At 44.7% G+C, this 12,286-nt stretch overlaps 1 protein-coding gene across 2 annotated transcripts in view; it reads right to left on the bottom strand.

Annotated features, from left to right (window-relative positions):
- Positions 1-12,286, bottom strand: part of ube2o (ubiquitin-conjugating enzyme E2O) — a 45,043-nt gene that overhangs the window by 14,810 nt on the left and 17,947 nt on the right. For both annotated transcript variants that reach the window (XM_028450931.1, XM_028450936.1), the window contains exons 2-7: positions 7,405-7,464; positions 6,960-7,070; positions 6,331-6,428; positions 6,182-6,245; positions 598-741; positions 243-352 (exon numbers count right to left, since the gene is read on the bottom strand). In XM_028450931.1, the coding sequence (XP_028306732.1) occupies positions 243-352; positions 598-741; positions 6,182-6,245; positions 6,331-6,428; positions 6,960-7,070; positions 7,405-7,464 (587 nt within the window). The remainder of the gene's footprint in view (positions 1-242; positions 353-597; positions 742-6,181; positions 6,246-6,330; positions 6,429-6,959; positions 7,071-7,404; positions 7,465-12,286) is intronic.

Raw genomic sequence — 12,286 nt, 5'->3', positions numbered from 1 at the left:
TGCAAGCAAATTATTCGGTCTGTTATATACTGTTTATACTCCAAATTTAAGGATGAATGAAGAACATTGTGTTAACATTGTTTACATTCTGCTAAATGTGACTAATATTAAAACATTAAGGCCCCATTAGGTTATTAGCCTTATTTACTTTCAAAGTATATTCAAACTTAAAATCTTTTCTTAGGCTTTACTGTTAGAAACCAGAACCCATTGAAGAGGGAACATAGAAAGCCTGGACGAACCTGCAGAGGTTTTCCTGTGTGATGGTGGGAGGAGGAGGATAGACGCTGTCTGAGCCTTTAGGGGAGTAGCTCTTTGTGATCCATGTGACTTTAAGCTCCACCACTTTCACCTGAAGACACCACAAAGACATTCGAGTGTGCATTCCAACACAGCACATGGAAAATGACAGATACATTTTCACATAAAGACCTTATATTCTCTGAAATGTATAAGTTTAACTCAAATTATATTATGGATATTATTTGAAACTAATTAAATTAATGTTATCCATTAATTCTTCACAAATCATTGTTAAAATCATACAAAAGATGATGCTGCAACAAATACCAAACAGGAGGTAAATTGCTGCCTTACCTCTTCAACCACAACTCTAAACTTGCACTTCCGGCCGAGCACAGGTTTGACCCCTGACAGCCACTGTACATTGGAGAAGACTTTGGCTGGTCCAATTAGAACCTGTCCTGGGTAGAAGCCATAAGCCTCATCAAAGAACAGCCCCTAAAACACAGGCAAAGTATCATCAGACACTGGAAATGGACAGAAACCCCATGTGGAACTCATCCTGTAAAAAAAAATATATATACACATGGTTTATGAAACCATAATTAAGTTAATAAAAGGATACTTCCTTTTTTGTTATTCTATTAATTTGAAATTTTAAAAATCAAACATGAAGCCCTTTCCTCAGAACCCATTTAGAGTTAAAATAAATTAAGATGTAAACTTCAATCAGAGAAATGTACCAGAGTGGCTGTGAGGCCTAAAACTAAAAAGATAAGCGCTCACAACACAATGAATAAAAAACACAGCAATTAAACCAAAGAGGTACGAATGTAACTATGGTTCTATGAATCCCGAATGAGCACTGAATCCCGAATAAGCACTGAATGTTCCCCTTCGCGCATGCGCAGTGCGAGTATGTATACCAACAATGTCACCCATGACCCCTGGATGACCCAGAGGAAGTTTATATCTTCAGGTATCACTCCAGGGTACTTTTCTACAGAATCTTCTCGCGAGCACACGAGGGTTCTGAGTGACAAAGCGCTCTGGCGGTCATTCGGGATTCATAGAACCATAGTTACATCCGTAACTCTTCGTTCTATTTCATCCCTGCTGACCGCCAGAAGTGGTGCTTTAAGCACTGAATGACTTATACCAGGAAAGTCACAAAGAATCCTGCTTACCACCCTTCAGTGAGTAGGACTCTGGCCGAAGGACCACAGCCAATGGATGGGGTGCGGCTACATTCACCCTGTAAAATCTGGAGAAAGTGCCCGGCGATGCCCATGAGGCCGCAGCACAGATGTCCTCCAGGGGCACTCCCCTCAGGGCAGCCCATGACGTAGCAACACTCCTGGTAGAGTGGCACCGCACACCAAATGGGATGAAACGGTTACATGCCCGATATGCATGGGCAATCACATCAACAATCCAGTTGGACAGGCGCTGCTTTGAGACAGTACCACCCCTGTTAGGGCCACCATAACAGAGAAAGAGCTGATCAGACCCTCGAAAACCTACAATAGCTGCAATGTAGGCTTCCAGGGCGCGCACTGGGCACAACAGGCCAGACTGGACCTCTGGCTCCACGGAAGAAGGGTTGAACCGTGCCAGCCGAATGGGCTGGTTGAGGGGAGCACGGGACAGCACTTTAGGGAGAAAAGCTGTGTTCGGCCACAGAGTGACTCCCGAGCTGTCCGAATGCCACTTCAGACATGTGTCGCTGATTGACAGGGCATGCAGCTCACTGACATGCTTTGCGGAGGAAATGGCCAGAAGGAACGCAGTCTTAAGGGTAACCCACTTCAGCGCTGCATGAGCCAAGGGCTCAAACAATGGAAGGCGCAATGCCTCCAGCACCAGGGGAAGATCCCATGCTGGAGTCCTTGTGGCTCTCGGAGGATGTAACCTCCAAGCTCCTCTCAAGAAAAGGGACACCAACTTGTGGCAACCAATCGTGCCATTGTTGACCATTACATGTCGGCAAGATATTGCTGCGACATAGACTCTCAGCATTGAATGAGAAAGCCCTTTGTCCAGAGGGGACTGGAGGAAGTCCAGGATAGTTGGCACAGGGCACTGCACAGGGTCCACCTCCCGCCTTGTACACCAGTCGGAAAACAGTTTCCATCTGTTCTCATACTGGAGGCGAGTAGACGGCGCTCTTGCATTCATTATAGTATATCTAACTGGGTCGGCACTGACGCTCAGGAGCGTCTCGGGCCCCCCAGTGGCCAAACACACAGTTGAAGGAGTTGCAGATTGTCCGCCCGGCCATTTGGGACAGGAGATCCCTCCTGTCGGGAAGGCACCATGGTGCGCCGTGACAAAGGCTGTGCAGCAGTGGGAACCAGCTCCTTCCTCACTGAAGGACCCTGTGGAGTACCAGCTGAATCAGAGGAAACGGAGGGAAGGCATACAACAGGCCATCCGGCCAAGGATGAGCCAATGCGTCCTGGCCAAGAGGACTGGTTGTCTCGGCCAAGGAGAACCACAGAGGGCAGTGGGTCGACTGCTCCGAAGCGAAGAGGTGTGTGCACCTTGGTCTTCCACAGGCCAACACCCCTGGGCCGTCCTGCTCTGCCACACCGCACCCCATCCTGAGGGGCATGCATCTGTGGTAACGGTCTCCCTGCGAGATGTAAGGAGCCTATGGGGATGCCTCTGAGCAAGTAAGCCCTGTCCCTCCACGGAGCCAGGGCGCAAAGACACTGCTGTGAGACCTTGAGCATCCTGCTCCTGTGCTGATTGGCATCCAAGTGAAAGCTGTTCAGCCACCTCTGCAGCGGGCGCAGCGTCAGCAAGCCCAGAGGAACTACCCCCGAGACTGACGTTAGCTTGCCCAAAAGATAGAGGAAAGAGACATAGGTCAGCCAGCGGCCCTCGCTTTCATAGTTACACTGTTCAGTAAAACCTTAATGAAAATTGTGTCCCGGGATGGCACCAGGCAACTTTTTTCCACATTTACCTTGAGTCCAAGTCGAGCCACATGGGACAGGAGACGCTCTGTGTCTTGTGATGCCTGGACGCGGGATGGAGCACAGATCAGCCAGTCGTCCAGGTATGGGAGAACCTTCAAGACTGTAGAGGTGCTAGGGCCGCAGACACCTTGTGAAGACCCTTGGGGAGAGAGAGAGGCCAAAGGGCAGTGCCCTGAACTGCCCTGCGGCAACGGTATGCGAAGCGCAGAAACTGCCTGTGTTGCTGAGCAATTGGGACGTGAAAGTACGCAACCTATCGATGTGAACCAGTCCCCATGAGCCACCGTTCTGAGGACATCTGCTGTGGTCAGCATGTGAAAAGGTATGACCTTCAGAAATTTTTTCAACCCTCTGAGGTCTAGGATTGGGCGGAATCCGCCTGTCTTTTTTGCCACTTAAAAGTATGTTGAGTAGAACCCTCTGTGACCTGACCGAGGGCCTACAGGCTCGATGGCGCCCTTGGCCAGGAGGGCGGACAGCTCCTGGTCTAATGCGAGAGCCTTTGCCGGGTCGCTGATGGATGTTATTCTGACCCGGCTGGACGTCTGGGGGGCAGGCGAGCAGAGCCCCGAAAATCCTGGACTGGTCTCCGTATAGGACGCTGGGCATCACGACAACCAGTGGAGTGAGTTGTCGGCGGCACGTGGGTGCAAACAACAGCCGGGGGTCTATCAGGAGGAGGCATCCGGCTAAGCCCGGCAAGCTGCTGCCTGGTTTGCCCGGCCTGGATGGTTCGTTCCAGCGCTTCCTGGGCTGCTGAACCAAATATCTACCCCGGTTCGACCGGGAGGCTGCACAGCATTCTCCTGGCTGCCTCCGTTAAGTTCGACTGGGACAGAAAAACCTGACAACGAGCTTGGACATTATTCGCCCAAGCTCTCTAGACATAAGCCTAAAAGCCTCCAATGAGGCATCACAGAAGCTAACAGCATCGGCATGGACACCGCCTTCCTGCAGTGAGGCTGAGAGGGCCAACATGAGGTGTGATAGGGAGTTTCCCATGCGACCAGCACGAACTCCAGCATCATAAGCCCTCGTGAGAAGGTCATCGGTAATTCGACACTGGGGTCGTGGACACCTAACATCCCTTCGAAGTGCTTCATCTGGGGACACAATAAGAGAGGCGATAGCAGGCTTGATGGGTGGAGTGCGATCCAGGCCAGCCCTCGCTGCATCATGCATGGCTGCCAGGGTCCGCCCATCTGCAGAGAGACGGGCGCAAGCCTTACCGTCCCTCCAACAGGACTGTAACTCCTTCAGATAATCCTCTGAATGTGGAATAGCGAAAGCTGTGGAGGCAGGCCTGCGCCTGAAGAAGGCGCTTGCAGATGCTGCCTCTGCCTGCTGTGGGACAGCTGTGTGCAGCCGCTGTAGAGCCAGGCGCATGACAGCACGTATGGCGTTGTCTTCCACCTCGGCCCCTGAACTTTGATCCGAGGAGTGGGAGCCCTGCTCAGACACCTGGGATCCGACATCCAAATTCTCCCCAAAATCACAGAAATGACTAGCCGAAGCAGCCAAAGAGAGTGTATCCTAATCGGGCAGCAGCGTTGGCATTGGGGGGGGAGAGTGCCGCATCAGCCACCAGAGGAATAACCGGCTGGCTGTCGGCCAGCAGGGATCACATCTGAGCCAATTCAGCAGACAGCTGCTCGACCTTAGATGATAACCCACTATGGTCAGACTTCGTTCTCTTCCTGGAAGGGGCAGCTGCCATAGCCTCTGCCCACCTCTTGGAGCATGTCTGACGGGTTGGAGGTGGCTGGCGTGGGGGGAGGTCGACTATGGCTACTGAGCCTTCCACCCCCGCCAACCCTGGCCGCCCGAGGAAAGTAGCTGCAGGTCATACAGGGATTGCCTGACAGCGCCTCCCGCAGGTGCTCAGGACGAAGGCATGCGGGGCATAGGTCGTGGCCATCCTCTGGCTGTAAAGAAACCCCACATGATGTGCAGATATGAGAGCCATCCATCGTAGCTGCACTGAGAAGTCACTGATTTCAACACAGTTATTCTAGCTGAACAAAGGGAGGGGGCGCGTACGCCGCCTGTCCGGTATCACCGTGCACTCCTCAGCTTAGCCAGAGCACGGATGCCATAGATTGGGCGAGTATAGGGACCGTATACTGGGGAAGGGAGCACACACGCTGCCTGCACAGTCGAGGCCCAAATATACTTTAAAAAAAAAAAACTGTGGTCCTCACCTGAACTGGGCTCTTTAACAGAAGACGACACTAGCTCAGCCGGTAAAGCTAATGTAAACGAATCCATGCTGGGCTCCGGGCGTGCGCACACGACTCACCAGCAAATAAATAGTCGGCTAACTTAAATTTCGGGAGTAGGCTGCTCAAACGCAGCCATCACCGACAATCTCTTTCATTCTTATTTTGTAAAGACAACCATTGATCTGCCTAAATAAGTGGCTACTTACCTTGTCAGCGTGTGTCGTCAGGACCAAACACAAACCATAAGCTGGGGGGAGGCGGCGCTAACGCGGCCTGTGTCAACAGAGGTTGCTAGCTCACAGCTCCTGGAGGGCGAATGCACGCTGCTCCAACCTAGCACGGTCACGGAGCTACTAGCGGCGGCAGTTTGTATGCACAATATTCCAGCAACTGCACGCGAGAAGAAAAAAAGGAAAGTACCCTGGAGTGATACCTGAAGATATAAACTTCCTCCGTGTCATCCAGGGGTCACGGGTGACATTGTTGGTATACATACTCGCACTGCGCTTGCGCGAAGGGGAATATTCAGTGCTTAAAGCACCGCCTCGGGTGGTCAGCAGGGATGAAATAGAACAATGCAGCGTTAGGCTTCTCATTTGTTTTTAATATAAAAAGGAGGTGTAAAATAACTATGATCTCATGGGGGAGGAAATTATTTTAACTCCTGTGTGGGCTTTCCTTTTAGTACAACATCAAAGCAACTGTGACAGTCAGAAACTGAAGACTACGTACCGAATCACTGACATGCGGACAGACGTCGTAAAGCTTGGCTCCGTCTTCTACGCTCATGGAGCACCTGAAAGAGGTACAGAAACAAGGAATCTTACTCTCACTGGAGGATGTTCACAGTCCAATACTAAATACACCACTTATAAACTTACCTGGAACCATTGGAAAGCTTGAGGATGATGTGATTGGTCAGGTCATACACTTTTCCCAGCCAGAAGTCATAGGCAATGTAGTCGCCGTACATAAAGGACTAGTGAAAAACAAAAAGCTCTACTAAATACATCTTATTTTAAAAAGAAAACTGTGAAAACAAACCTTCATGAAAGGAGATGTTTATTCATTTCAAAGTGAAATGAGAAGCGTCTATGTCTGTCTCCCTTACTCTCAAGGCTCTTAATACTAGTATACTTTTTATATTACAGGGCGACCGTGGCTCAGGTGGTAGTGGGTCGTCTTCTGATCGAGAGGTTGGGGGTTCGATCCCAGTACCTGACTATGTGTCGAAGTGTCCTTGGGCAAGACACTGAACCCTAAGTTGCTCCCAGTGGTCGACTAGCGCCTTGCATGGCAGTCCTGTCCCACTGGTGTGTGAATGTGAGAGTGAATGGGTGAATGAGCTGATATGTAAAGCGCTTTGAGACTGCTTCAGTGTGGTGATAAAGCGCTATATAAAATCAAGTCCATTTACCATATTAAAATAATGGACAAAATTTGTGATTCTAAAATGTGATAATACTGTAACACACACCCTACAGTTGTGGATTGTAATGCTGTGTCTTACCCAGATGTGCTGTAGATCTTTGCTATTGACTGGATATAGTACACAGTTTGTTCCCACGAGTTTCACCGCACACTCAATGTCAATGTTGGTTACAATACCACACTGGTTGTCCTGCAACACAGCACACATACACCCATCATGACAGTTGCAGAACACCTGCAGACCAGAGGAACATTTAGGCTTCATAAACACAACCTTTGCAGTGAAATATGTGCAGAGAATGACAATGCCTGGTGGATTTTAACTAACAGACAATCTCTGTACTGAATATAAATTCAGCTTGCACGTTTTTGCACTACAAAAGAAAAAAAAACATCATTGAAACTCTCTGCAAGTGCCGGGCTGTGATAATATTCCAGTCATGTCTGACACCGCAAAAGAAACGGAACGCCCCACAATGACAACTGGTGGAGGTAAGAGTAAAAGGAGGGAGGACTACACTTACGTTTGAATTGTTCCGTCGCACAATGTCTCTGATGAGAATGGAGCGATCTTCAAGTTTCAGCTGTAAAAAAAAAGGCAGGCTGAGAAAATGGAGGCAAAACTTTAAAAAATAGATTATGACAGATATGGTTTGAGTGTCTGATAAAAGGGTTCCAAGTTAATGCAGAGGAGCATGACCTGTCAGTGTGTAGGTCACAATAACATCTGTATCAGACATGAGAATGCAGCAGGTTGAGGAAATGTTAATATAAATTAACTATAACTTCTGCAGTTTGACCATAGGGTTGTAATCAGCTATGGGTCATTGCATTTACTCTTCAATGGTGGTTACTTCTGCAACTTTAATTTAAATAGGACCACGTCCTAAATGTAATTTACTATAAAACTACTTTCAGCCACTCAGAGCTGCCCTGAAAGAAGCAACACTACAGAATTTAATCACACATTTCAGTCTTAATGAAGGAAAAAGTCAAACGTGGCACAAAATGTTGATAATGAGCTGCTCGTGATTAATAAAAGGGTCTTTGTGGCCTTTTTCTCCCCTGATTTTGACACATTCTTGTTTTTTTATTGAAAATAAAATAAAAGTTTATATCGCTTATTGCCTATTTGAGGAAAATGATTGAGATATGAATATTGGTCCACATCAATAGTTGCTAATACTACACCACTTTAAAGTAAAAAGACTGTGACTAAAATAACTCGTCAGCCTTTTTGTTTGATGTTAATTGTACTTGGAACCAGTTTGATAAAATGCTTACATAATTAAATTTAAATTGTTTGAAAATGACACTGACTTAAATTATCTTTTTTCCATTTAGGGTGAAGATTCTAAGTATATGAATTGGTTTGTTTTTATTGGTAAATATTTTTTTAAAAGTCTAAATGATCTGAGTGAAAAAAAATTGCAATAAAATCGTGATCGTGATTATACAAAGAAAAAATCGTGATCATTTTTTTTCCCCATATCGCCCACCTCTAGTATCTACTTATGTGTTATTTGCTGTCTTGTGTAGGAGTGGGGACATAGTAATGTATGTGTATGTATGTTTGATTTCATTTAATATTGTATGTAATATTTGTATGTGAACTCGTGTTTTGAACCTCAGGAAATATAGTTAAGGCCGTGTGCCAAAGTTAATGGGAATCCTAATAAACAATAAACCTGAAGCATGAGGAAACACTACAGTATGAGCTGAGCTCGCCCAGTGAAAGCCACAGAAATGTTGTGAATGATTTCAAACAAAAGTCATATGCTGCCTTCTCAGAGCACGCACACAGTGACATCCGGTGTAACCTTACTCCACTGAATTCTGGGAGAGGAAGAAACACTGAGTGAGAGTGTGAGAAAGGGTTTCAATCAATGGGTCGCCGTGTTTCCCTGTAATCTATTGAACTGCAGCTTGTCTGCTCTTATCTCTGCGGCTCTAAGTTAAGTGCACTCAAACTCACATGCACGTGTACACACATGCGTGCACATTCTTTATTAATATTCTTTTACTGCATCATGCTGCTCTGCACCAAAGTAGTAAACCATTTCAACACCATTTTAAAAAGCACCTTCAAAAGTCACATGTATCTTCCGACCAGTGAAGCATTAGGATATTGATGCTGCTACAAACTGTCAAGTTGTGACATTCACAGAGCAGCACCGATGTTTGAATCTCAATCTCTCTGTGTTGCACTGACTATTCTCGTCAATGATTTTAATAAGAAACAATAATAAAGCATTGGATTTGATATAGCGCTTTATCGTAGACACTCAAAGCACTTTACAATGATGTGCGTTATTCTTTCGCTCCATACACAGTGGTGGTAAGCTACTTTTGTAGCCACAGCTGCCCTGGGGCACACTGACAGAAGCGAGGCTGCCATAGTGCGCCATCAGCCCCTCCGTCCACCAACACTAACTCACACACACCACATTCATACTAGGCAATGTGGGTGAAGTGCCTTGCCCAAGGACACAACCCAATAACCCTTCAGTTATTGGACAACCCACCCTACCACTGAGCCACGGTCGCCCCATTTTACTTCGTGGTAGACCTGGGCGATAAAACGATAATGATATATATTGTGATAGAAATGTGATCAATATCAATAGAAAATGTGTGCAATAGAATGTTTGATAATTTTACAAAACTCCGTTAGAAAAAAAAAATAAATGGAAATAAAATAAACAAAATTCAGCAGCAATATATTAAACAGTAAAAACACTATTGGAGTTTTTTGTGCTTTGCATAATTTTATTATAAATAAGGAAACAAATGCCAAAATTTCCCCCATAATATATTCTTAATTTCATACCCTGCTGTTCGTTTCATGTCAGAGATGTTAGTTCAACCTCAGGTGTGCACTCATTTATTATTTACAAAATGTGTTGCACATTTTGTTTAATTAAGCGATTATTTAATGTCTATATTATGTACATTGAACAGTTTTTTTTTTAATTGAGGTTTTTTAGTTTTTTTCTCCATAGTTTTGTTGACCTCTTTTTAAATGTTAAAGATTATGTATAAAATAAAAGTATTAAAATTTGGCCTTTTTTCTGCAGATCCTTACTTTGAATAGGTTAAAAAAAAAAAAAATTATCAATAGCGACTGATAAGAAACACTTATGCCTGAAAAATGGATAGTGATATATCACCAAGCCCTGCTTCCCGGTGCACTTATGAACATAATAGTTACAGCACACTGTGTCAGCACCGAAGTTTTTTCTTAAACAACAATGGCTATTTTTCCTGAGCTAAAAGCCAAAGCACAGAAAGAGATTGTTATCCACACCAAATACATAACAACCCAAACTTAGAGGAAAACGTGGCACAAAAATGAAAAAAAATATATTGTTTTGTGTATGGCAGCAAGTTTTCGGCAGGATTGTCGTGCTGCAAGACAATTTTTGTCGTGGTGAAATGCACAAATAGTTTTTGTGCTACTTTTAAGTAAATTCAAACTGATGCCCTTACCTTAATCCTACCAATAACGTTTGCTATGTGTCAGCCGGGTTTGTGCACGTGGGCGTACTGGGTTCGAATCTCTGTTTTATCTTCACACATTGTGTTTTGCAGCACAAAAAATATGTCAATATAGTGTTGGAAAACACAAAACAATGGATTCAATTTTGTGACAATGTAACAAAATTTAGTGAGAGAGTTGTACATAATGGTGGAGGTGAGCTATATCTGTGGCCACAGCTGAACTAGGGCTGCCATTTTGCTTTTACTTTTCTTTCAACCTACACCAAGTTCATTAAGAAATTCACATTTACACACGACACTGGTTGGAGTATCTGAGGACACATGGCAATGATGAACCTCTAACGTTTTAAAACTTTGGTAAACCTGCTCTGACTCCCCTAAATATTTCTATTGAGTTACATCAACAATGTAATAATAACCATCGTTTTCACAGTATTGCCTGCAAACCATTAAATAAAACTGATATAAACAATGTTGTCTACCGCTAACGTTTGATCTGAGAACATGGCTGTCATCTTTTAGTTTGGGTTAGTTATTTAAGATGCTCAAAAGCAACCATAAACATTTGGATAAGGCACAGTGACAGGTGAGGTAAAGAAGAAGGTAACTTTTAATCCTAAAAACATTTATACACTCAAGATATTTACCATGAGTGTATAAATCTAGGTAATTTATTTCTACTAATGCAAAGTGAGCCTCAAGGAATGTGACCTGAATACTTTTGTCTTTCAGCTGCTAAAGTCAATAAAGATTTGAAGAATGAGTCACACCTAAAATGATTGTGTTCCTCAAATTGTTTCTGAACTATTGCAGCTTGAGCATTATGCTAATTATATCAGTGTTAGTGAACTAACATTGCAATAGTTTGATTACCACACTTTGCACACTATTGATTTTGTACTGCTAGATCTAAATGTTTTTAATAAAACAAAAAAATAGATAACAGGACACGGGCCAGGCACAGGACTACTGGCACATGGGGGATTCAGCTTAATATTCAGATGACAAGCATGCCATCATGTGCCTTGAAAACAAAGCTTGGTCTCTGCTCTACTGTTGGATAGCTAATTTATGTATTAATTAAAGATGAACTTTCACTGCAGCAGCACAAGCAAAACAAAGCTCTGAAATGATTAGTAAACTGCCCTGCCAGGTTACAACAAAGGAAAAGACTGTTGCTATGGGTTCTATAGTGATGAGCATGGAGGTGGCAGTGATTTTAGAGGTGGTGGTGATCAGCTCAGACTTCAACAACAACAAAATGCACAGCTTTTTGCTGCATCTCCATTCAGGCTGACAGAGCAGAAGAATCTGAATCAATGGAGAACTGGATTTGCCTGGACTTCCCGCCCCGAACCCAGCTAACATCATTTGATACAGAGAGAGCGGAAGAGGAAGAGAAAGAGACACTGCAGTGAGCTGCAGCCCTGGGCCACGCCTGCTCTCTGCTCTGACAGACAGTTTCCAACAGTTCTTGTCCACACTCATGTCTCTGTAAACATCTGATACAAGCAATGGAAACAGTGGCTGATGACTTCAGTAGTAACAGGTCCACACACTGCATTTCTTACTCGTGTGTCTCACTGTTCTCCTATATAATGTGTTAATGGGTGAAATTCCACCCAGTGGTGCTGGTAAAAAAATCAATGCTCATTGCTCAGTAATGGAGACGCAGCATTACACAGCACTACATCCTCCACCTCCACCTTCAGCCTCAGGCTAATAATGTTTATTATATCAGGGAAGTTTTGTCTCTTAAAAATAACCCAAAACAAAGTTGTAAAGCAAACGCAGGTCCAAGCTTAGCTGTGTTCAGCATTTTATAATGGCTCCACACTGTTTATCATTTTTACCAATTCCATCACTTAATTACCACCATGTATGAAATAAAAGCATCCACTTTTC

Source organism: Gouania willdenowi, chromosome 1, assembly GCF_900634775.1.
Source record: "Gouania willdenowi chromosome 1, fGouWil2.1, whole genome shotgun sequence".
In the NCBI taxonomy this organism is placed as follows: Eukaryota; Metazoa; Chordata; class Actinopteri; order Blenniiformes; family Gobiesocidae; genus Gouania; species Gouania willdenowi.
Note: the sequence above shows the minus strand (reverse complement) of the source record. Positions and strands in the feature narration are given on the sequence as shown.